This window comes from Pipistrellus kuhlii, unplaced genomic scaffold, assembly GCF_014108245.1.
Source record: "Pipistrellus kuhlii isolate mPipKuh1 unplaced genomic scaffold, mPipKuh1.p scaffold_m20_p_9, whole genome shotgun sequence".
Lineage (NCBI taxonomy): Eukaryota > Metazoa > Chordata > Mammalia > Chiroptera > Vespertilionidae > Pipistrellus > Pipistrellus kuhlii.
Genome location: NW_023425595.1, coordinates 50,819,807 through 50,845,978, shown reverse-complemented (window position 1 = coordinate 50,845,978; position 26,172 = coordinate 50,819,807). Strand labels below are relative to the sequence as shown.

Genomic DNA, 26,172 nt, shown 5'->3' with positions numbered 1-26,172 from the left:
CAAATGGACTGTCTCTCTGTATCTTTAATTCCTAAAAGTGATGTTCCAGCAGGTTCTATTTTACTGAAATTCTAGATACTTGTTTCTTACTTCAAATGTTGGTTGAACCTGGCTTCATTATGTGGTTCATCTCATGGACTTCAGTATACATAAAATGCTACACGTTGTTGAGTCCTTTCATCAAGACTACTTGATATTTTCTGCAATTAATTTTTTGAAATTATTCCTGTTATTGCAAACAAAATGGGTAGCAAACGCTCACAAAGTGGTGAAAATGCCGATCCTGATGCCTATGAGGAATTCAGACCTTATTGCTGATGTTTGAGGTCATTGCAAATGAGCAAGCTACTTTGGTGGGTGTTTGGAGAGAGAATACAAGAGGCTTTTAGTGCACGATACAGCCAACAGGGCAAAGCAGTAAGGCTGTTAGGAAGTGAGAATTAGTATAGATTGGGGAGCCAAAAGCAAGAATGTCTAAAAAACCAGAAATGTTGAAAAATAGAATTAACTTTTACAGGTATTAGGACATACTATATTATTTTTTATCATCATCATTGATATCATTCTTCAATATAACACTAAAAAGAAATAGTTTGTAAAATTAAAAATTTCACATGTCTGTGAACTTTTCAGATTTGGGCATTTATTACTGTAGTGTTAGATGCTTCAGTGTTAGGTAGCTATGGATAGTGGAGATGATGAGAAAGAGAATGCACAAGTAAAAGGGAAGTAATGTTTGAAAGAATGTATAAGGTTATTCCGAAGCTTTAGGGTTATAAGAGGGGAAAGCACCATAAAAAGGGGAAAATTATTGATTTTATGGGGAATTGGATACAATTGACCAATTTTGTCTGCTCTCATATTCAGATGAGTAGTTCTATTCACTACTCATTTCTTGGCAGTATTATAGGACTTGCTTAGACTCCAGCATGTTGATTGAGATGTAATTGCAGTCTTTGAGCTATTTTGGGGATAGTCTGGCTTCCCTGTAACTCTTTTCACACCTGATATTGAAGCAGTAAACCCAGTGGTTAAGAAAGCATAAGCTGAAACCAGTCTTGAGTTCAAGTCCTAGTCTTTTTTCCCCCCAGTTATATGTACTGGAACAAGTCATTTAATTCTGATGAGCCTCGGTTCCCTCATTTATAAATGGGGTTGATAATACCTATCTTTCTGGATTGTTTGTAAATTAAGGGAGATATATGCCAAGCCCTGTGTCTGAAACAGTGACTGTAAATAAATAGTAACATGGATGATAATGATGTCAGCTGGAAATTAAATGGTTGTAAAGAGTAAAAGTGTGCAAAAGACACCCTACTGAATGTCCTACACCACTGGAATAGAGAATGAAAATGTGTTAAACTCTTGCTCGAGAAGTTTTTAAGATGTCCCTGTGTGGCATGGAAATCAAAGTTGACAACATTTAGGAATAGTGGACTTGACCAAGGATTTGTGTTATTAATCAAAACCCGTGCTACTGCACGCCAGAATGAACAATAAGTGTTAAACTTAAGTATTACATGCTTTCTCGTTTATTAAGTATAATTGTGGAATACAAAGCACCTATAGTACCAGCGGAGAGAATGTCTAATGAATGCAACTTTCAAAAAATCAAACATAAAATGATCAAAACTCCTTCACTTTTTATCAAGATCTCCTGAGAGAGTGCTCCGTTCAAATGTGCCTACCAACCAAGATGGAGTCCTGCCTTTCTCTGCAGAGCACTGAGGAACTTAGCCTGTGAAGGGCAGAGAGAAGTATGTTCCAGGAAAAAGTATAAAATTCATATGCCATCAGAGTGTACTTGTCCTCAATTCCAAACATTCACAGATTTGTGGAAATAAAATGGACTAAAGTAGGCCAGCTTTTCTGGAACTAACTTGCAAATAAATTATTGATTTTAAATGTTGATTTTACCCACTCACTTCTATTCACACCTTGGTTTGAAGCAGGACATTTACTGTGATACCAGAGTTGATGTAAATAAAGCACTATTGCTTGAGACTTCAATGATTTCCAATGACACAGAGTAATTATGGTCCCCACCATACCAATTTTGTGTTCACTTTAATTTATCCTCCCATAGCTAGTAATGGCAAGCCGAATTCAATGTATAGCTTGGGATCTTCAAGGTAGGATCGCCTGAAGATGAGGGTACACTAGTCTGTGTGAGAGAGCTGTTTGGCTTGTGTTCTTAAACTTCTTGAAGCTCGCCTGCCACTACAGTCCCTGCACTTTCGCACCACCCTTGCCTCTTTGGCTAATCCAGTCACCGGCACAGTCCTCAATCCTAGCCTCACAGGAAAGCAGTCTGAAGTCGCTAGCCCCTTCAGCACATTTCTTTTCCTCCTACACATTGATTTTCCTCCTGGCCTATGTAAACCAGATAGCCATGCCTGGTTGTATTTGACACGCTTGTATTTTCAAAGAAACTTTTTTTTTTCTTTCCTTTTTCCAGAACGAGTATTGCTAATTTCATCATAAAATATTCTGTTGGTCTACTGATTTGCTTGTGATCCACTCGGGTCCAGAGGCACACAGGAAGGTAGGCAAGCCGCCTGCCTGCCTGTGGGAGCCCTGGGTGTGATTTGCTCTCCTCTCCACCCTCTCTCCGCACCCCCAGGCACGCACGCAGTCACACCGCCCGGTTCCTAAGCGCACGTTTCCTTAACGTTCGCCCAGCTCTCGCTGGGTGCTCAGGGGTGTCATTGACAACATATTGAAAAAATGAAAATGATATCCTCGGGGGGTGGGGGTGGGGTGGGGAGGGGAGGGCGCATCAGGTAGGAAACTACATTCCCTGGCCGGGGATTTCTTAAACGTTTACAGCTGATGAAGTAGTTGTGTGGAGGTTGGGGAATTTCCCGGGCCTTACCCCTCTGCCCCTGCAGAGCCGAGCTGAGCCGAGCTGGGCTGAGCTGAGCCTCTCGGGCCTGGGATTTACCTCTGCGGCCACTGGGAGGCCCTCTGCGTCCCCCTTTCCCCGGAGCCCGGCGGCGGCAATGACTCACTCGTGCAGTGGCACCAGCCTTCCGCCAGGGAGCCCCGGATTCGCTCTGCCTCCCGCCCCTCCGCCCCCCCCCCCCCCCCCCCCCATCTGCAGCTTGCTGGCTCTCTCTCCCTCTGCCTCTCTGTCTCACTCTCTTTCTCTCCCTCTGCTATCGGAGCACAATGAACGCCTGTGTGTCGCCGTGACTCCGGGGCCAGGGGAGCCCGTGTCAGCCCAGCGGGCCAACCACAGACGGGGAAGAGAAAGGAAAATACAAGCTACTTTTTTTTTTCTTCTTCTTCTTCTTTCCACCTATCAAGCGGAGATCCATACAAGAGAACGAGAGGACCGCACTGCTTATTGCGAGCCCGGACCCCGGACCCCCCCGGACCCCCGGGCCCCCGGACCCCCGGACCCCCGGACCCCCGGACCCCCGGACCCCCGGCCGGGATGGAACGCGCCCAAGTGGACGGGAGCGCGGCCGGCGCCGGCGGCTCGGTGCAGTTCGCTGGAAGTTTGTGAGTGGGACCGCCGTTTGCAAATCCCTCCGAGGGCAGGAGTTTGTGTCTCCGGAGAGCCAGCCGGGGTGAGGAGCGGAAGCCTAAAGCGGGGACAGGGCGGGCATGCACAAGGGGGTCTTGGGGGCCAGCGACTCCGGGCTGCTTTCCCGGGAGGCGAGCGACGCTTAGAGGCATGAGGACTGCGCCGGGGGCTGGATCCGCCGAGGAGAGGGGGCAGCGTGGTCCCACAGCCCAGCCACTGGCCCCGTGAGCCCGTGGGGAGAAGACACCCCACTGCCCCCCCAAAGAGGAGGACACCCCGGAGCCAGGGGAAGGGAGGCAGGAGGAATGAAGAGCCGACAAGACAGCCTCTCCTGATTGCTGTACTGTGGGAACAGTGACTTCGGAAACCTCCTGAAACGGCATTTTTTTTTTTTTTTAACCCAAGGAAAAGTGAAGGCTGCTGCGGGTCCCCCAGACGCTGGTGGGAACGCGTGTCTCTGCAGGAGCATCCCCACCAGGAATGTGGGGAAACTACTAGGTGAGGGGGGGCCGGTTCCCTGATCATCCCTCTCTCAGCCCCCTTCGCTGCCTCTGGCTGCCCCGGCACCCCCCCTGGGTCCTCTTGCTCGAACCCCAGGCTGTGGGGTGGCCAGGTACTGAGTGGCTCTTGGGGCCGGGGAACCCCACTGAAGCTCTCCAACTTGTGCATTGCTGTCAAAGGCCCCGTTAGAGCGAGCCGATCAGGGTTCCTCTCCGGCTCCTCCTCCTCTGCCTCCCGCTTCTCTTCTTGCTCCTCATCCTATTTTTTTTTTAACCAACGCCCCTCCCTCCTCAAACCTTGGAAGGCCTCTCTTCATGTGGCCCTGAGCGCTGAGCCCGCATTGTCAAGCACAGACTTGCCCGGAGGAATAGCCAGCTCCTGCCGCCTCCTGCCGCCCCACCATACCGGAGGAGGCAGCCGTCCTTGCATCCACGAAGATGGGGGACACAGCGCCCCCGCAAGCCCCCTCGGGAGGGCTGGGGGCGGCCCCCGGGGCGGGCCTCCTGGGAGGGGGCTCCGTGGCCCCGAGGGTGCACAGCGCCATCGTGGAGCGCCTGCGGGCGCGCATTGCTGTGTGCCGCCAGCACCACCTGAGCTGCGAGGGCCGCTACGAGCGAGGCCGGGCCGAGAGCTCGGACCGCGAGCGAGAGAGCACCCTGCAGCTCCTGAGCCTCGTGCAGCACGGCCAGGGCGCCAGGAAGACCGGCAAGCACGCCAAGGCCACGGCCGCCGCCGCCGCTGCTGCTGCCGCTGCAGCCTCTGCTGCCACCGCGGCCTCTGCGCCCTCCGCAGCCCCTCCTGCGACCCCCCAAGCCTCAGGGGCCCCGCCGCCCCCGCCGGACTATCACCACCACCACCAGCAGCACCTGCTCAGCGGCAGCGGCAATAACGGGAGCGGTGGTGGTCTCGAGGGCGAGCAGCAAGCGCCAGCATCCACCCCCGGGGACCAGCGGAACTCGGCCCTGATTGCGGTAAGGCTACCTGGTTTTCTCATGGTTCTGGGCTGTGGTCGTGCGGCCTGGTGCGAGGGGAGAGCTTGCCCGGGCCTGAGGCTGCGGAGGGGACGGCGGTATAGAGGGCCATGGTGTCCCCTGCCTGCCGCCCAGGCCATGGGGTGTGTGCTTAGCGTGTGGTTCATGCTCTTACTCAGCAAGTCCTGCTGGTGAGCGCGCACGGATGCTCCTCCACGTGCGGGGTGCTCCTTCCTGGGGAGGAGCCGAGCTCTCCAGAGGCTCTGCGAGGCCTCAGCTAGTCCTTGGAGCGGAGGTGGCTACAGGCGGGCAAGAGCTGAGCCAGGGTCTTGGGGATGCGCCAGCTTCAGCTAGTCAGCTCTGATTAGGCCCAACCAGCCATGCTTCGGCCTGAAAACATGGATCAGGGGAACGGATCCTTTCCCCTGCTGCCTTTTGAGGGGGCCCCTTCCAGAAAAGCCAAGTGGTGGTCTGCAACCCAGAGGCCCGTGAGGGTCCCCTCAGTACAAAACAAAAGGTGGAGGGGACAATCCCAGACCAGGGAGGCAATCTTTCTAGGAGACCTGCTCCCTGAGTCTCTACCGCCTCCCCCAGCCCCCTCCCCCAGCTTCTTTTCATAGACACTACCGGTGGACAGTGACAAACGAGGGTGTTCATTATAGTGGGCTGGCACTGAGGGGCTGAGCTCAAGCTGTCATCCCGGGAAGTGGCTTGTCTTCAAGCCACTGCTGGTGCCGACGGGACATCAGACCTGAAAGTTCTGTCAGGTTCCTGATGGGAAGTTCTTCCTTGGAGGCACAGATCCACCCCGTCCCAGAGGGAGTATCCCTTGACTCATTGGTTTTTGCATGCCAGTCCTGGTCAGGTGACTGCTTGCCATGTGCAAGCTTCCCCCACCAGCCCCGGGGGAGAAGGTGGAGCCCTGACCCGCATACCCGCATCCTGCAGCCGGCAGCCCCACACGTAGTCCCAAAGGCCCCGCAGCCTGCAGACCCGCAGCCTGCCGGCCCACAGCCCCAAGGCCTCAAGGCCCCAAGGCCCCACCAGCTTTCTCCATCTCTGAGCTCTGTGGGGCTCCTGCATCCTGGGTCTGCCCACACCACAGCTCCAGTTTGCCCAAGTCAGCCCTAATGAAAGTCAGCAACAGGAAACAGCCAGGCCAGCCGAAAAGTACTCAAAAAGCCCAAAGGAAGGAAGGCACTGCGTTGAACTTCTCCAACGGAGTTTGCAAAGGAGCTCCAGGCAGAAGACACCTTACAGACCAGCCATAGCGTGCGCCTCTGTGGCTCCCCCTTATCCCTGTAGGGATGGTTTCCAGAAACTGGGGGACTAAGAGGGTGTTCTCCCCCGACACACACACACACACACACACACACACACACACACACGCTTTTTGCTTGGGATGCCCAGAACTGCAACTTCCTGGCGCCGACTCCAGATGAAAAATAACTGCAAGCAGCTACCCTGCCCAGTGTTTGCTGCTTTATCCTTGAGTAAGATCGGTCTGTGGGGCTCTGCTAGAGCTTCAAAGGCTAATGTCCTCTCCTTGCCACCTGCTCTGTCCCCGCCTCTCCCTGGAATTCCCTCTGAGAGCTAGTGAAGGAGAGATGCTGAGGTGAGGTGGGTGTGGGGAGTGGGGAGAGTCACTCCAATGGTGAGAAGAATGAGGTTTGTATGCATGTGTGTGTCACCAGCATCTGCAGCCAAAAGTATCTAAATGCCTCGATTGTCCCCAGTAAATTTATAATCTGTCTGCAAGGCTCCCAATAATACGGCTTTGTGTGCTTCCCGGCCTCCTGGTAAGTGTTTCTGGGGATGAGACAGGGACCGAGGTGCCCGGCCCTGCTCCGGGGAGAAGACTGACCTCTGTTCTGGGCGCCAAGCCTGGATGTGCCCCTCGCACCCCAGCTCCTGGGAGGGAGGCGGCGCGCCTGCCCACGGCCTTGTTCTCCTGGCTTTTGCTTTTCTCCCACTTTTTTTCTTCTTCTTTTTTTTTTTTTTTTCCACTTGGGGGTTCAAGGATGCGAAATGAAACCAACTTCAGTGGTGATTGTAACTTTGCGATTAGCAATATTCACAGCGGGAGGAAGTGAGAGTGCAGTGTCCGGCCTTTCCCAACTGAAGGCTTTGATGCTGCGGAAGCCAAAGAGGTGGCCGCTGTTCCCGTCCTGGTCTTCCTGGGAATCCGTGTTCTCTCTCCTGACCGCCAGCCATCGCCTGACACCGTCCCTGTGGGCCCACCCTGTCTGAGTGATGACGAGAGGGGGCCATGTGAGTTAGGGGTCAAAAGATAATAGTTGTTTTTCCTTGAACGTGTGTGGCATTGCGAGGGACAATGGTTATTCCCCACGCCCCTTTGGTTATTGGAAATTCCCTTCTCCATTTTAGCTTCTAAATTTGGCGCTTGGTTATTCAGCATGGCACTCAGCGATCGGTGATGCAAGTGCCGAATTAACCTGATAACATTGTGTGCGAAGGGTCTGGGCGTTTGGGAGTGATTTGCCGAGCCCATGGGGCCTGCAGGTCTCACTCCACTCCTGCTCCTCTGAGTTCCCTAAACACTGCGGATGTAACGGGGCCTCTTGTGCAGAATAAGCATCGGAGTGGCTTTTTCATGGTATTGCGGCGGTGTCCGGAACCAGATTTATTTCCGTCTGGGTGTGTTGAACGTATCGCTTTAATCATTCATTAGTATCTCCTAAGTGGCCATAAACACCCTTTGGAGGAAGGCAGCGCATATTGATCACCTCAAGCCAGATTCGCACTGTGTCCTCGGCCGAAAGCCCCGTACCCTGCCTACCTGCTGGCACAATGCCTTGTAGACAAGTCGGTAATACTACTAGTTAGTGTCTGAATGATGGCGAAAGGGGAACTTCCGTTCCGCGAGATGGTGTTGACTTTGAGGAGTGTTATACGGCACGAAATATACAATGCCTGAGCTATTTTAATAGCCCAAGATGCAAGAACAATGCAAGAATAACCCCCAAGCCAGTTCTAATTCCGTCCACATCGAGAGCCTAATTCTGCAGCCCTTACTCAGCCAGTTTCTTCATTTAGCTCAAGTACAAGTTCAGGGGAAGCCCCACAGCTGCAGGGACTGCGGGAACGGGGCCTTTGAGAGGGCCCGGATCCTAGGGCTTAAAGAAGATCTGTGTTTCTAGCCACTGGGAGCAGGCTGTAGGCACTAAATCACTTGCTGGGGAAGTATGTTTGAGTCTCTGAATGAACTGTAAAACTGAATAATAGCCGGTCTACGGAACAGCACAGGGTGAGCTTCTGTGGTGCGTTATCCATCTTTCCCTTTTGCCCGAGACAAGCTCTTTTTTCTTGTTGCACACGCTGTTGCTAGGGTGGATAGATAAGTGGTTCCAAGCCATCTTTGGCTGTGGAGATTATCTTTTCTCTAATGTAGTGTGGAGGAGAGAAAGCAGATCGGACGGGGGCTCTGCATCCCCGGTTCTGTGCCGGCTTGATCACTACCAGCTGGGTGACCTAGGACACGCTACTTAACAGTCATCTGTAAAGCAGGGAGAACAATAACCTGCCCTGGGTTGTTGAGAGAAGCAAATGAATGTGTGTTTCCGAACAGGCTTTGGAAGAGCTAAAGCACTGCCGAAATGCAGGGCATGACTGCTAGTATTTCTAATAGCAAACGACGCGACCACAGGTCTCAATACCAGTTTTCCCAGGGATTAAAAGTATCCTGAGGCTCTCAGTGGAGTGTTTGAGATGGTGACATAGCCTTTATTGTAAATAGAGGGATTGGTGTTGCAAATACAGTGCTGTCGAGATAAGACTGAGATATCGGTGTGCGTAAGTGTTCCAGAAGATCCCGGAAAGTCTGAGTTCATGGGGACGGTGCTGCGAAGCAAAGCGTTTGGGGCCTCGGAACGCACGCCTCTTGCAGGCCTCGGCGTGGACCTGAGCAGCCCGGGAAAGGCGGGTCCACCAGGGCGTCTAAGGAATATTAGGAAAGTCGTTTGCACACACAGTATGGGAAAGTTAAATGTTTTGTCAACAATCGTCTAAAACGTTAATTGTTAGCTTAAGAAAGTCAAACGAGTTCAATCATTGCCAGAGCTCCCTGGTTATTTTTGACTGATAATAATCAAGTTTCCAATTGGCAACTCAACATTTCTACAGGGCACGCAGGGGAGCTGAGAATAGGAGCAGTTTATTGGCCAGATGTCGGTCTCCGTGGCTGTCTGGGTGATAAATGTCCTCCCAGGACAGTGATAGGAGTGTTTACATTATTTATGTATGCAGCCATCATTTCCTTAAGAACTGACCTATTTCTGTTCTGTTTTCCAGAACAGAGTAATAAAGGGAGAGTTCTTATCTCTCCAGGACCTTCCTACTACTTCTTTCAAGTAAATACAGTTATAAGAGCTCACAAAAGCAAAAGAGTTCAAGTGGAGAGAGAAGTTGGTACAATCCTTTATCGAAAAGTGACAGAAGGCTCGCTTTGACAGGGAAGCGACGTTATGTTGACCAATATGTCTTGCTTGTTTGGGTCGCTGTTTATTGAGAGAAGTCATCTGCTTTCTTTGAAATAATGTCATTGCTAGGTGATGTTCATCCAGTGTTCCTGAGCGTTCAAGTTTGGTACAGTATGGCTTCCCTAATTACTGTGCACCTTTGGGAAGTACCAAGACAAACATGGGCTTTCAAATGTTCTGAAGTGTAACAATTAAATGTGACTAAACGTGTGGCCATGATTAGCTGTCTTTGCTTTTAAGTGATGGTGTATGTGTGTTTATCACTGCAACTTAAGCTCAAAAAGCCTAGAAAGAAATTTGGAAAAAAAATCTAGTTCTGCTCTGCATAGCAGCTAAACCATCCAAGCCATCCTGAGTGGATTCTGCTACTTCCTTGTCCTTTAATCTAGCCCCTTATATATGTTCGTAGGCAGTGTCATGCTTAAGGAAAATAATGCTAAAGTTTTCTTCTCCATCCTCATGCGAATTTCCCTAACATTCTAACAGGCTCTGCTGGAGAACAGAAATACAGCAAAAGACATAGTCTCTGCAAACTTACAGTCTAGTAGGCTAACCAAGACCACATCAATAAAGTAACAGCAAAATTAGGTAGAATGGACCAAAACTGATTTAGAAAGTCAGATAAAGGCACTTTTCTGAGTTTATTGAGCCCTAAAATGTACAAGGCACTTTTATTACATATCGAATGTAATGCCTTACCAAAAACAAACGAAAACCCAAACAGATGCATAAGCAACATTTGCCCCATTTTAAAATAAGTAAACTGAGGTTAAGGGATGCAGAAAATGGAAGCACTTAAAGGGTACATTTTATAGATCAACATGTGCTCAGAGTCTTACTTCACACCTACTAGCTATCTGAGCTTGAGAAAATAACTTTATTCTTTTGGAACAGCAGTATCTTCATCTGTAAAACAAAGCTAATATTCTTTGGCAAAACAGTAAGCATGGTGCCTGGCACCTGGGTGCTCTAAGCATTAGCACTGTTGATAGTCGGTAGGAGAGAGGTTCAAATCCAGGCTGGGAGAGCTCTTTGGAGACTGAGGGTCACCAGCAGGGCCTGTGAGGAGGCGGTGAATGGGGTAGCTGAGAGGGGATGGGGTAGCTGAGAGGGGATGACTATGAACGTTAGGTGCCTGGGGCCAGAGAGTGAAGCCTGACTCCCCAGTGTTTGTGTGTGAGTCAAGCGGGCTCACGTAGGGTGGGTCTTCTTCAGGGAGAATTAGGAGTTCTGGCAAGAGAGCAGCCAGAGCCCTGGAAAATGGTAGAGCAAGGACGACCCAGAGGAGTCAGCATCTACGAAGCAATAATAATCTTTCATGTACTTGAAGACAAGTATTACATTTCCCCTCGAGCCGCCTCTTCTCATAGCACGTTGCCTAAGTGTTCTGTATTACCTGTCTCCAGGTCCCTCGAGCGGCTTAATGCCTTGCTATTTACACACTTCCCCATTCACAGTGAGTTATAGGCGGCAGGACATGGCCTTTGGCATCCGAACGAGAGGGCTTTAAAAGCATACTAGCTACACACACCAAAGAGAAACTAAAAGCAGCAGCACCAGCTCCTCCTCTGGAGGCCTTCCAGGGCCACTAAGAATTGCCCCGTGGGTGAAAGTGTGTTCTCTAGATGTGTAAACGGATCTTCCTTACAAATGAGTTTGCTTGTTTACTAACTTGGAAAAGGTGATTTCACTAAAAAAAAAAAAAAAAAAAAAAAAAAAAATGTGAGCAGAAATCTATGAAAAGCTGCAAGTCCAGATGGTCTTTGAGATTTCCTTACGCTCTGGTTTGCTTTTTAATGCAGATGTGTTACCAATTTTTTTATTACACCCTCCACACCCCCAAGTTTATTGGGAATAGTCGGTTCTCCTGTCTGGTCCACAGAAGAGATGGCAGAGGAGAAAAGCCAACAGCTCCTTTGCCCTCTGATTCAAGGCATCATGCTGGGATGCTGACCATAGCTAGTGAGCTATCTACCTCAGGCTGCCAGCTTCCACCCTTTCCTGCACAATCTAAGGGAGAGGTCCTGACATTTCATATCAAGATTGTGGATATGAATGCTTTTAAAGTTTGGAGAAATCTTTCATTTATTCATTACGTATTGCGTAGCTCTCCTATGCCATGAGAATTAATGTATCCATGATGAGTAATTGGATGTAACCTTTCCCCTCTTAGTATTGACAGTCTAAAAAGAGAGTGGGTGGGTTTGGAAACAGAAGTATTAAAGTTGGCTGTTTAAGAAGGCTAGGCAGCATAGCAGTAAAGAGCCTGGGGTCAGGGGGGGAGCGCTACCACTTACTAGCTATGTCTTCGTGGTTAAGTTAGCTAACCTCTTCTGTCTCGGTTTCCTCACTTGTAACATGGAATAACAGTAACAGAGCCGAAACCGGTTTGGCTCAGTGAATAGAGCTTCGGCCTGTGGACTGAAAGGTCTCAGGTTTGATTCCGGTCAAGGGCATGTACCTTGGTTGTGGGCACATCCCCCGTAGGAGGTGTGCAGGAGGCAGCTGATTGATGTTTCTCTCTCTCATCGATGTTTCTAACTTTCTATCCCTCTCTTGTCCTCTCTGTGAAAAATCAATAAAAAAATATATATATTTTAAAAATAATAGTAATAGAACTAACTATTTAGGCTCATGGAGTAAATGAGGTAACTGCCTGCCACCTAGTAGAGGCTCCATCAATTTTAGCTGTTATTATTGATCCGAGTTGTGACATACTCGAGCCAGATTCGTGGTTTGCCCAGCCTTGGATTCTATCTCCAGAACGTGTCAGGGGCACCTTGTAGAAGGACATGGCTCTTCTCTTTAATATTTACTGAAAATGGCTGGTGAGGGATATCCCAGTATCCGATTTCCCTAAGCAGTTTAATATGGAGATGTCTCCTGGGCTAGGTTTACATTTCCCTGGAATAGGTTAAATCGTGTCCTTCTTGAGAAAAGGGTCCATTAATATTTCTTCAAATTCTGGGATTCCAGGAGTCCTCGTCCGGAATTTGACCAGAGTGAGTGTTTATTTGACTTCTCACTTCTTTGAGACTAGAGGCTGGGTTTCCCCTTCATTTTGCCCAGCGAGTGTGGCGTGTGGGCTTTGTGGGTAAATGAGAAATTTAAACCATCTATTGAGAGTTTGGAATCATTAGAGCTGAATAGCCCAAATTTACCATTTCACTGAATTATTAATTCAGGCTGATGAATGATTTTTAAGTGAATCTGGTCACAGAGTGACAAAGAGTTAGAAGTTCCCAGCTGCGGAGCTTTAAATTTATGCTCTTGAAAGCCAGATCGCGGCTCAAGTTGCTGAAGAATCAATTAGCTCACTGCACCGAGCTGCAAGTGAATGGGCCACGCGGGTTGCCCTCCCTCCCGGGAGCAGGCTGGAAATGCTATGCCTCGCTGTGGTGCTCAGCTTGGACTCCCACCTTTGCTCGGTGCTCCCTAAAATGTAACTTTCCGTGGGAAACATGTGGAAAATTTGCCAAGGCTTCCTTCCTTAGAGATGATAAACCTGAACCCAAAACACAGTGCTTCTATGAAGAAGTGACAGGATTAGAGTAAGAATAATCTTGTTGGGTGGGTGAGGATGCCTGTGCTGCTTCTGACTCTGAGCAAAGGATGGAGTCAGAACTTTGTTTATTCCCCATCATTTAAACTTGGATCTCTCCCTCCTCCCTCTCCTCCTTGGGTGAGAATATTCTTAGAAAGGTAGCATCAAGCTCATGCTGCGTTGGGTTTGGTTTGTATTGTTTTTACAGTGTTCCACGAGTCACTTATGATAGGCTCATAGCTTAATACGGAATCATTAACGCTGTTGTTTAAAAAACAACAACTCTCTTTTGTCAGAAATGTGGCATGAATTATATTTGTGGATCTTTTCCAACCCACTAATAACTCTCACCCACATGAAGCTCCACAGACTTCACTGCACAACAGACTTCTTTGCAGGTAATTGTGATGGGTTTGAATAGAAAGTTAATTGCATGTTTGAGGGGTTTTTTGTTTTGTTTTGTTTTCAGAAAATGTACTTACGGCAAAAGTTTGCTGTAACGGCTAATAACGTACCAGGAGTCTACTGGAGACACAGTGTAATCTCTTAGAATCATGGTAACCAGGGTGCAAAGGAGTGGCTTAATTGAATACAATTTGTACCGTATTGTGTCTTTGGAGGGATGATCGCCGGGCTTAAGTGTACATTGCTCATTTCGGGAGGTCTCTGAGGTCTGGATTAGATAAAAACAAAAACATTCTCCAGCTGAGAAGCTGGAGTGACTAAGTTTTTTGTTGCCGTTCACCTGAGTGGACTGATACTTGCTAAACCGGCTAAGGCTTGCATGTTTGATTGCCACACTGCATAGTGTCATTTCAGGCTGCAAAAAGTATGTGCTGGTGGCTTATCCCACTGGGTTGTTTCTCGGAAGTGTTAAGAACACGTGCAAAGTACAGGCATAAGAATAGACAGGAGCCCTCATCCAGTTTGGCTCAGTGGATAGAGCATCTGCCTGTGGACTGAAGGGTCCCAGGTTCGATTCCGGTCAAGGGCATGTATCTTGGTTGCGGGCACATCCCCGGTGGGGGGTGTGCAGGCAGCAGCTGATCAGTGTTTCTAACTCTCTGTCCCTCTCCCTTTCTCTCTTAAAAAGTCAATAATATATATATATATATATATATATATATATATATATATATATATATATATATATATATATGGAATAGACTGGAAAGAGCAGCGGGCCTCCTGACAAGCAGCTGCAGCGGCTTCGGGTCAGCTGGGGTTGCGCCCAAGTCCCGTAGCTGTTGCATGAGGAGAGCTTCCTTTTCCCGCTTAGATTCTTTGCGTGTGGGTCTGTTTGCAGGCGCGGTCCCCGGGAGACAGCTTCTGAGCTATCTTTGTGCTAAATTAAACATTAGTTTGCTCCTTGGGAACCTGATCTTCCATAGACGAGGCAACAATACCTTTCTGAGGGAGCTTCCAGCGACGCATTTCCCGCAGGAAGAGACCACGCAAGAGCCTCCCCACCTCTCCTGTCCGCTCAGCTGGGGCGAGTGTGTTGCCTGGGAAGTGTTCTGTCTAACCAGGTCCAGAAGCCCTTGATATTATGCCGGAGGGCCTGTACCCCCTTAGCCTGTAATATGTGGACATGGTCAGAGCAGCACCCAGGTCATGGAAGAGTTCCTTTGCTCGCTGCCTCCCAGGTTCTGCACACACAGACATAAAAGGGAGTATGTTGCAAAACAGAGGCCATCTGCTTCCCACCCTTTTTCATTCCCACCCTGCCCATCCCCCAGGAATTGATCTAAACATAAGACTGTCAGTGGATAGAGTTGCATGAGCCCATAGAGAGAAAACAGACCGAACACTTTCTCATTCGTGACAAAATTAAAGCCCGCTTAAAAGAAAGTGTTCCATGATCCCACTGCAGTAGAAATAGATCGAGAAATCAAGTTTTCTGACAGCTATTCCAGGTTATAGAAAGTAGTCCTTTTATTAAGGACTTTTTGTAAACCTATACAAAGAACATGAAGGGCAATTAGGAATCTTTATTAAAGTTTTGCTAGTAGAAAGAGCACGGAGTGGAAAGCCTAGGGTAGGTTGTAGTGTAAATGGTCCTGATGTTGCCTTCTATCCCTTTGCAATGTGACTTGACCACTTCTCTCCCAGCAATAAGTGGATGCAATCCCCCCCACCCCTTGTAAGTCTTAAGTGACCCCATGATTTGTTTTAACCAAGAGAATGTGACAGAAGTGAAACTGTGCTAATTCTGAGGGTGGGTTTTAGGAAGCTCTCTTGGACTTAAAATCTGTTAAGAGGATAAGTCCCATGTTAAGTGCTCTTACCACAAATAATAGTAATTTCAGGAGAAAACTTTGGAGGGCAATGGATATGTGTATGGTCTTGGTGGTGGTGATGGTTTCACAGGTGCACACTTATCCCCAAATTGACAGAATTGTATATGTTAAAGGTGTACAGCTTTTTATATGTCAATCACATCCAAATAAAGTGATTAAAAACAAAACAAAACACAAAAAACCCTCTTGGAACACTGACACCATCATGCAAAGAAGCTGGTCCCACCGGCGGGAGAAGGAGCATCCCCATGAGAGCACTAAGGTCCCCGTATCTCGAACCAGCACCAACTGTGAACACAAGAGTGAGGCCACCTTAGACTAGCCAACTCTCTGACTCAGTGCAACCTCTGAGTGAGTGAGTGAGTGAGAGACCCTGGGAGAAATCAGCTGAGGGTAGCTACCCAGCCAACCTACAGAATCATGGGGAACATGGCATCCCTGTTTGAAGCCACGAAGTTTTGGGGTAACTTATTACTTAGCAAGGGTTAACTGAATCAGAACCAGAACACCTCAGCATGGAAGATGATTCCACCTCTTTAGGTGTGTTACACCGAGACTGGTTACTTAACACATTGTGGACCCGTAGTTTTATTGCCAGTTTTACCCAGTGGCCAGATGAGTTTCTATTGAATGAGTGCAAAAAACTCCAAGTACATAAATGTTAAAGGCACGCTTTAAAGTTGCCCATTGCATTTTGAAGTTATTTACTACATGTTCTTACAGGCTGACATCTTGTTAAAGTACGATACTTTGTGAAACACTGTGTACTATGAAGCAAGAATTCTCACGACCCGTCCGCAATCTTTGAGACTCATGTTCTGCTTTTGATGATAATAGAACTATCTCAAAGGGTTGTAAGGGTTAAATGAGATGATGCAGAAAGAGCCTAGCATGCTGAAACCTAGCAAACGTCAGTTTCTTTGTCTCTTTTCACTGTATTCCAATTCGAGCCCTGCCCCTTTTGTCATTCCACTTTCATTGCATGGTATCAGTATTCTCATAGGCTACCCCAGCTCACCGTTTCCTCCAAATAGCAATTTGCTTCTTCCCTCCCAAATGGTGGCCTGGCGCTGCCATTCCTCCTAACTACTACATTTCCAGCTCCTCGTTACGCTCCGTGGAACACATCTGCCTTCGCTAGTCTCCCCTTAAAGCAGAAAAGGGTTAACCTCATAAAGATGTCACTCCCCTTGTACTGTGACGCTGCCCTTGGGAGAGTCAAGCAGCATAGCAAATATATATGGGCGATGTAATTGCATTCGATCTTCAAGGTCACAGAAGACTTTGCTAGCTAGTACAGGGGGGAATGGGGGGAGGGGATTAAGCATATTCTTGATTCCAGCATAAACACTTGAAATCCAGAGTTTCTAAACTCAAATGACTCTACATCCCTCATTTTTTCCCTCATATTACACTTCACAATAAATGAATAAGCAAGAAGGAAGTGATGCTGTATTATTCTTACTATCCTTATTAGCGATGGAGTGAAAGAGCACTGGCCTGGGAATTCAGTGTTGCAGGTCCTAGTGCTCCCACTAGACTAACTAGTAGGGCAAGTTGGTCAAGGCCTTTTAGCTTCCTGGTACTCACTTTCCTCCTTGGCAAAGCAAGGGGCACCAGGTGTGTGGTTGGGGTCACCTCTGTGGCCCCTCTTGGAGATGACAAACCTTGAATAAGTTCCCTGATATTTTTCTTTTGCTTTTCAACGTTCAATCTCTTCTCAAATATGTCTGTTAGGAAGAATCCAAAGAAGGAAAGTGCCCAGGGTGGTAATGCCTTGTTTTTAAAAGCAAGTGAAGAGAATCGGAAGTGATCTTAGGAGCAGGCCCCACGGAGGGAAAGCCCACAGTCGTGTGAGTTGCTTAACACTCTTCCTAGGAATAATGCACATGCCACTCCATGCCTGACCCTGCTTGTTGGGGTTTAGGGTGCTACCTTGAGAAACAGTTGTAGGACTAGAGTTTGATCCATCCAATTTATCAAATTTATTTTTAGAGGGAACAGTCATTCCTCCCCCGCCACCTGATTCTCCCAACTGCTCTTGTGACATTTCCACGGATAAAGAAATTCCCAATAATCACATAAAACTACAAAATGTAAAATGGGAAGGAAGAGAAGCTTGTGGAGCTTTCCTTCCTCAGGAATTGACTAGTGTTTCCGCCATATGCATCAGTCCCTCCATCTGTTTGTCTCTGTCTGTCTTTCACATACACACAACCATCGCAAAGGGCTGGTTAATGGATGGGATATTACATGTGTCACCACTTCATTTTGAAAAGATGTTTCTGTTTTAAAAGGGTCTACAAATGAGAGTCACTGAGAAATTCGCCTAGAGGAGGAGAATTCAATCCACTGCCTTTCTCTCTCCCCGCGTACCCCCCCCCCCCCCTTATCACTAAAACCCTAAGCAGAGAGAGTTATCACCTATTTCCCAAGGGCAGCTCTAAGCCCTTAAAACTCAGATCTGTTTAGGGACTTAATAAAACTGGGGGTGGTGGGGGGGGCAAGGAGAATACACAGTAGCTGCTCCAAACAAGGCAACAAAGGAAAAATTTACGCAAACAAATGTGAAATCTAGCTCATTTCTTTGATGGGACAGGCCCCTTCCTCCTCCATAGCTCTTGACTTCTTTGAAGCACCGCTCTTCAGATTGCATCTCAGGACTCCTGCACTCTTCCGGGTCTGTGGATCATTCCAGGTCTGTGGATCACATCTTAGGCTCCAGTGCGTTTTCCCTCACAAAGCAAGATATTGCTAGCAGGAAGCCAGAAGGGTCATTTGGTTGTGGTTGTTTTATTTGTCTCAAAGGGTAGATACACTTAGCTTTATTGTCTGTTAGATTAGAGCCATAGAGGCAGTGACATTTTTTTCCTGTAACTTCTCAATTCCTTAGCTTTTCTTCTGTTAAGATATTTTAGTTTTTTGGGTTTGTTTTTTTTTTGGATTTTTAGATGAAAGTATCTTGGTTTTACACTACACAACATGGCTTTTTCTTTTTTAAAAATACTAAGATAAAGGAAGTCAAATTTTCTTTCTTTCCTGATGGATTGGGTCTTACTTTTGCTTAGAAAATATGCCTTGAATCCTCATCTCTCTCTCTCTCTCTCTCTCTCTCTCTCTCTCTCTCTCTCTCTCTCTCTCTTCCTCTCTCTCTCTCTCTCTCTCTCTCTCTCTCTCTCTCTCTCTCTCTCTCTCTCTCTCTTTCACACACACACGCACACACACACACATCCTTTGTTTACCCTGATTATTTTTAGAATATATAGACTAAAAGTCACATGCTGATTGCATAGGTGACTTTACAGAGAAAATAAAAATGAGGAACTGCATTAAAAAATATAGCATCAGTTTTAAAGGAAATTGCTGCAGAAAACAAGAGTATGCCAAACTGCAGAAACTAGGAAAAAGATCACTAGATCATTATGGTAAGTGGAATGAAGTGAACTAAGCCTTACTACTAACTACCAGGGTGACTCCTCCTCTGCTTCTGTTCCCTCCAAGGGTTGGATTCCTCAGCACTTTGCTTGACTAGGTTGTTATTGTCACATAGGACCCAGTTCAATTATCACCTCCTTACAGAGACCTCTGTGGCTATCCTAACTAATGTACATACACATGATTGATCTCTCTTCCTCTCTCCTCCTCCCTATCACTTTATCCAGGTATAGAGGTCTTACCGTCTTCGTAACTTTTATCGCTATCTGAACTTAGGTCAATTCCTTATTTATTTGTGCATTTCCTATTTCCCCCACTGGAATGTAAGCTCCATGAGACCAGGAACCTCCCAGTTTTGTTCCACCACCTATGTCTCCCGCCCCCAGCTGTTTCTGGAATATTATGGATCCACAATAAATATTTATTGAGTGAATGACCAGATATGTAGTGTTTAAACTAGAGCTGCCTATGAGTCTTTCAGGACTGGAGATAGGAGAGAGAGGTGGAATAACATGTAGTAGGCAACCTAGGTCCCCACCTCCTATTTAATTAGGAGGAAAAAAAATATATTTATATATACTAAATTTTTCACCACACTAAAGCATATATAACTTTAAATATAAACACTAGTTTTTAATCACATGAAGGCATATATACAGTATATATACACTGAGTAGCCAGATTATTATGACCACCCCATCAGTACTCCATTGAGCCACCTTTTGCCTTCAATACTGTGGCAATTCTTCTTGGCATTGACTCCACAAGATGTTGAAAGGTGATGCGAGGAATCTGACACCATGCCAGATGAATAGCACTGTCCAGTTCTGTGAGATTTGATGGTTGTTGAACCAGCTGCCTGATGGCTCTTTTAACTTTGTCCCACAAATGCTCAATTGGATTGAGAGATGGTGATTGTGGGGGGCCACCTAAGCAAGGTAAAGTCTCCCTCATGTTCTTGAAACCACTCCTGCACAATATGAGCACCATGGCATGGCACATGGTCTTGTTGGAAGAAGCCATTTCCATTGGGATACACCATCAACATGACAGGATAAACTTGATCAGCTACTATATTTAGGTATGTTGTGTTATTCAGACATTGTTCCACATGAATTAAAGGCCCCAGATCATGCCAGGAAAACATGCCCCAAACCATAACACTGCCCCCACCAGCTTGAAGGGTTGTACTCATGCATGTGGGGTGCATGCTTTCATGCTGTTTTTGCGAAATTCTCACTCTACCATCTGCATGATGCAACTGGAAATGTGATTCATTGGACCACATGACCTTTTTCCAATGCTCAACTCTCCAATCCTTATGTCCCTGTGTGAATTGGAGACTTTTTATCTTGGTAACTTCAACTTCCATATCCCATATGATGCACTGTAAGGCTAATTTCCCTACAAATGTCAGGTGGTCATAATAATTTGGCCACTCAGTGCGTGTGTGTGTGTGTACATATGTGTATGCAGATTTAGATATGTCTCATGTAATTAAAAACATGGCTGGAGTGCTACAACCCCCTTTGAAAACTACATGGGTATGATGATCTCCTAAGATTCGTTCCAGATTGAATCTCTATAACCCCATTCCTCATGAGTAGAAAACACTGGCGCCAGGAAAAGGATGATGGTATAAGGTTATGTATATTGAGTGTCTATTGTACACTGGGTCCTGTGCTAGACCCTCAAACCACACAGGAGAGACAAAGTTCTTATTTAATGGAGTTTACATTTCAATGAGGGTGGGAGGAGGAAGACAGAGAGTAAACAGACAAGTACATGAAGGAGGTAAATTCAGCTCTTGATACAATAATGTGCAGCTCTTTATTCCATAATGTGGCTGACTAGAGATTGACTTGGGTCAATGAAAAGGAAGCAAATCGGGGAACCACCCTGGGAAGTGGAAAGTGATGACCATACACAAATGGCTACCCTGAAAGATGCTCTTGGCCAGTGTCTGCTGCAGGTCTGGACAGCTGCCTGCACAGTGGCCCTCCCGGTTGAGGCTGTGTGCTGCTTTGTCCAGTCTGAGCAAAATTCTGCTTCTGAAGCTTCTGCACAGGAGGGTGGTCATGTCAGCATCCTCTGTGCCTTGGAGCTATAGTAATCATTTTGTTAGAAGACACTGAGGTTTGAGAATTAAAGAGAAACTGCTGAAAGGCACGTTTGGAGGCAAAGAAGGATATCATCTCTCTCTAGCAATAGAAACAGAAAAGAAAGGGTCAGGAAATTAGCATCTGCACCATAAGGAGGTAGAGGCCTAGCAGGCCCCCGGGAGGCAGTAGAAGCAATACCTGGCATTTGGCATTTGCAATAGTCAGTAATATCATCTCAGATTTACTCAACCCATAGAGTCTTCACAGAAACCCTGTGCTATAAATAAGGCAAGTGTAGCTTTTTAAAAATTTGCAAATAGGAAACAGACTCTGAGAAGTTGAGAAATGCTAACAATATTTTACTTTTGGATAGCCAATTTACAGTTTATTGAATGCGCGCACACAGATGACCTCGCTCTGTTGTCTGGGCTATCATCACACCAATTTTAGGGCGTGAACCAGCCTGTGCTAACTTCACCAGGGAGCAGCAATCCACCCTCTAACCCCTGAGCCTGTGCAGGGTGCACCGCTGGCCAAGTTGAGTAGCTGAGCCACAAACTCATCACTGAATTTGCATCTAAGATGAGGACATTGAATGTGTTGAGCTTCCCCCAAGCACACCCACACATACTTTGAAGCGATGACTCGCCTAGAAAGAATGGCAATCATGAATGGAACGAGGATGTCAGACAACCAGGGCACATCAAGTCTAGAATAAGGGAGGCTGGAAAAAAAGAGTCTTGTTATTTTTCTTTTTTAAAATATGTATTAATTGGTAAGAATGCAAGGTGAGGTGAGAACAGTTTTGTGTTTTTTTTAAATGTATGAAAATCCACACTTTGCTCTCTATTTGAGTCTAGTTAATCAACTCGAAGGTCTGGGAAGAGAAGGCTAAAGGTTTTTATGAAGAGAAACTTGATCTTGAATCAGAGAAGCAGATTCATCTCTGACACCAAGATTGATCTAAGTTTTTCTTCTTGCTGTTGCTTATTTTGGAATGAATATCTTAGATGGAGGTTAAGGGAGAGACCTGCAACCCTTTGCTGAAAAGTGATCTTGAATCCACTCTGATCCAAGTTAAATATCGTTTTTATGCTGACAGGCCTTTCTTTGCTCATGTGGAGAAAATTCAGGAGTTCACAAGTGATGGGATTTTGCTTCCAGGTGGAGAGGTGTCTTATTTATCTTTGTATTTTCAGGACATGCAATACTGTCAGACCCCTAGTAAGCAAGCACTTGGTAAATGTTTGTTGAAATTAAACTGGGCACGGAGAGCATGATTTCATAAAGGGCGACAACTTTTTATATTTCTGTGGCTAAATGTACCATATACCACATATGAAACACTGATCTTCAAGGTACCCTTTTGGTTCAACATACGTTTTTAAATCACATGTATTAAGTGTCCAACATATCAGGCACTCTTCTAAGTCTTTTTAAAAAATATTAACTCCTGTTTATTTACAATCACACAATGAAGTAGTTATTTCCATTTGACAGATGAGGAGCTCGAGGCATGAGGTGAAGGAAAAGGCTCAGATCATTCAGCCATGAGTGGCAGAGTCCAGATTTGAACAGAGCAGGGTGATGCCCTGGCCATGTGTCTATTTATGATTTCCTACTGCGTACAAGAGAAGGCAGTTACACACGTGATATCAGATGTTAGCTCACACGTGATCCAGACTTCTGAGTTTGGAAGCCAAGTGCAACAAGACCTTTGGAAATCAGTAACAATTGCAATGAACTCATCACCTAAGGTATAGATGAAATTCAGAATGGATGCCTAGCGGCCCACAGATTACTCTTTGAGATAGTTGCCTGTGTCCTGTTTTATTTTATTTATTTTTTTTGTTTTGTTTTGTTTTGTTTTTAGAGATAGAAAGCACTTGAACATGTAGGTTTTGTGAGTGACAAATACATATATTCAACTTGAATGCCAGGGTAAGTTGGTAGTACTACGTGGAGGACTGTAGAGAAGCTAAGATGCTATCCAAGCTCAGCGGGAAAGAGAGCCATGGTGGTTCATTATTGCTATCTGCCATGGCAGAGAGAAGACAGCATGCCTGACAAGTCTCCAGGTGGATTTTTCAGGATTCAGGAACTGAAACTTGGAGGATATTGAATATAGATTCCTGGTGGAATATTAACTCTTCCTGTGTAGAATGTGTTAAGACCAGATTACACTATAAGTGGGCCTTACATCCATTTATAGAATAAAGTTAAGTTTACTAGTAAGTTAATAGTAAGTTCCTTGAATACACCATACAAAACAGCTCTCTCTGAGAGCTCTGATAGAGTGACTGAGGGTTTTCTCCCCGTATTTTGTAAAGTGCAGTACAAACTCAACTTCACTTCCTCCCTGACTTGCAACCAGATTGTCTCCAAGCCCCTCTTATGTGAAAATGTTGGAGATACTATCACTCATGATCAGTATTCTGAAGGAAATCCATTTTTTGGTAGAAGCAGAGACAAATTAAAGGTAGAAATGTGGAAATTATGCCCTAAGCATAAGTGAGATCACTGGAACTTTCTTTTGGCAATCAAATTTTGCTACAGCTGCCTCAATACCAATTTTAGCAAATATGTATTGAGCTATTATGTCCAAGCCCCACATTAGGGATCTGGAATGAAGTGGTTCCATGGTCTCTTGAAAAATGCCTTCTTTACGTATCAATGGCTTCCTTTTACCCGTGAAAGCTAAGTGTTAGAGCGTCTTGAGTTTGTGAACCACCTGAATTGAATGCGAAATATTGTGTGATGTGTACATTCTCAATATAGATATGTCCTACAGTTTTGTCCTCTTTGCCAAGGGCCAAAGAACCCGAAGTGAGGCAGTGAAGTATGGCAGGAAAAAGAATCCACTGACACTGGGGTAGTATGATTCTTCACTCTACACAGTGCAGCCAGGTCTTCCTAAGAGGTGCAAATATTTCCTTCAAGTTTCAGGAATCTGGATAGAAAGCACATGTAGCTATCTTCATACTTGACATGTTTCCTTTATCTTGGACTTTTACTATCTATCTAAAACACTTCCTTCTTTTCCAACAGGCAAGCAGTCCTTAGGTAGCAGCTGAACTTGTTTTGTCCTGTTTTGCAGTTTAGTTTTTGAGTCTGGGCCAGCAATGTTTTTCTTTGGTTTTAAGTGGCCTCCCACCATTCTGAGTCTTCTTTCCCCAGCCCCCACCTTGACCTCTAAATCCAAATTTATGTCTCTGTGTCATTGTGGGGAACCTCTTGGTGAGAAGGATAAAGCTCGGTCGGAGCTTGGTCTCGGGGATTTTCGTAGAAACACTGACTCTTTATTATTAGCTGTGCACGCCAGGCTGCTAGAGTTCGTATTTTGGCAGTAGACCATCAAACACCCTATTTTTAAGAGCCTTTAACTTAGTTGTAAACATGTGCTGTGACTGGGACTCGCTTTCTTTACTCATATTTACTAAAGAGGTTGAACTGTTGAGAAGTTGTTATAAAAAAAAAAATTGAAAGCCAGACTTCAGGACTATTTTTCCAGTCATCTAACTCAAAAAATGCGTGTGATCTAAAAAAAGAAAATTTGGCATTTAGCTGCTTAATTTGATGGTCCAATCATATTGGTAATTTGAGGGGAGGAAGAAGTGGAATTGCTAGGTGGTTTTACTTTGACACATGCCCATCAAACGTGCACAGAGGGAATGCTGGTTGCTACATGTGTATATGATCGACAGGACAGCTCAGAGAAGGGCAGTCCAGTAAGCTGAGTAAATTGCTTGTGCCTTTAAAGTCTCCTATATTTAGAATAAAACTGTTCTATAGACATTTCGTGCACACTCTGAATTCTGGAGACATTACTAATCCTATTAGGAAAACATAAATTTCTAAACTTTCGTTGCCTTGCTTATACATAGATGCATCGTTGGTTACTTAAAAAGTAATATCCAGAAGTTCAGTGAAGTAAAGCATTTCACAATATGGCTCTTTCTTTTACCTTTGGAATATTTTCAGTCAAGTATTACAAAATGCAGGTTAACCTTTTGAGGAGATTGAGATCTATAGCCTAAAAGCAGAAGCCTCAGGAATTTAAATGTTAAAAAGGGGAGGTTGGACAGGAGATATTTTTAAGATTCTAAAAGGTAAAATCTTGTATTCCATCACAGGAGAAAGGACAAAATTCCATGAGGGTTTAGCATTTCTTGAAACCTCTTGCAACAGAGGAAGGCAACTGTGCTTCAGAGATTGGCCATGTTTATGAAGTGGAGAGAATAAAAAGAGCTGGGAGTGTGTGTGTTTCAAGGGTGATGAGTCAAGGGGGCAGCCATATGCTGCTGGAAGTACTTGGCCTGGAAATCCTCTGGCGAAATGAAGGGTGCATCTTTCCAACACAGATCCTGTTTGAAGGCACCTTTCCTCGGTGTTGTTTTTATCCCTTAGGCTGCTTCTCCTTGTTTCCTCCCCAACCCCAGGCAGATGAGCACCTACACTGGCCAGCACATGGCTTCCATGTGTTCTCTCCCTGTCCCCTGAGTGGCTCTTCTCTGAAGACACTGGCTTTCTTGGCACTCGTCATGTCGTATGTTGTCTTGCTGCTATGCTTCTTGCTCTGGCTTTTAAATTACTGTTTTTACCCACAGTGCTTTTAAACCCAACAAACTTTTGGTCTTGTTTTATTTTGTGATTCCTCATCTGAGAATATTTCTTCCTATTGTGTGTGTGTGTGTGTGTGTGTGTGTGTGTGTTCTGTTTTGTTTTGTGGGTGTTTTTTTTTGGTTTTTTTTTTGACAGAGTGGAAGGAAGGGGGAGAGAAAGAGAGAGAGAGAAACATTGATGGGTCTCACATGGATTGGTTGGCCCCTGTACTCATCCAGACCAGGGTTGGAGATGGAGCCTGCCAGCATAAGGATAGGCTTTTTGAGTGATCACATTCTCCTGTGAATTGTCATAAACATCTACTATCTTTGATAGCGAAGTGAGGAAGCAAAGTACATTACTAAAGAATTAAGGTTTAGGAGTCAGACCCTCCCAGATTTGAGTCATAACTCCTGCTTTCTTACTCTGTTCTTTGAGTCATCTGAGCCTTAGTTTTTGTCATCTGTGAAATGGTGATAAAAATAACACCTTTCTTAGAGTTGCCATCAATGACTGAACGCACTTATCATAGGATTTGGTAGATAGATAACGTTCAGTTTTATCTGTTTTTTTTCTTCATTCTGACTGTATCTGTGTACCACATAAAGACTCAGTACCAAAGATGTTATCAGCCATGACCCTTTAGTTGAACCCTAATGCAACCATCCAAAACATAAGAGGAGGAG

The 26,172-nt window shown here is 45.9% G+C and overlaps 1 protein-coding gene across 1 annotated transcript in view; it reads left to right on the top strand.

Annotated features, from left to right (window-relative positions):
* Positions 1–3,411: 3,411 nt before the first annotated feature.
* Positions 3,412–26,172, top strand: part of MAML2 (mastermind like transcriptional coactivator 2) — a 355,571-nt gene continuing 332,810 nt past the window's right edge. The window contains exon 1 of the mRNA XM_036427706.2: positions 3,412–5,004. Coding sequence (XP_036283599.1) covers positions 4,471–5,004 — 534 coding nt within the window. The 5' untranslated portion in view covers positions 3,412–4,470. The remainder of the gene's footprint in view (positions 5,005–26,172) is intronic.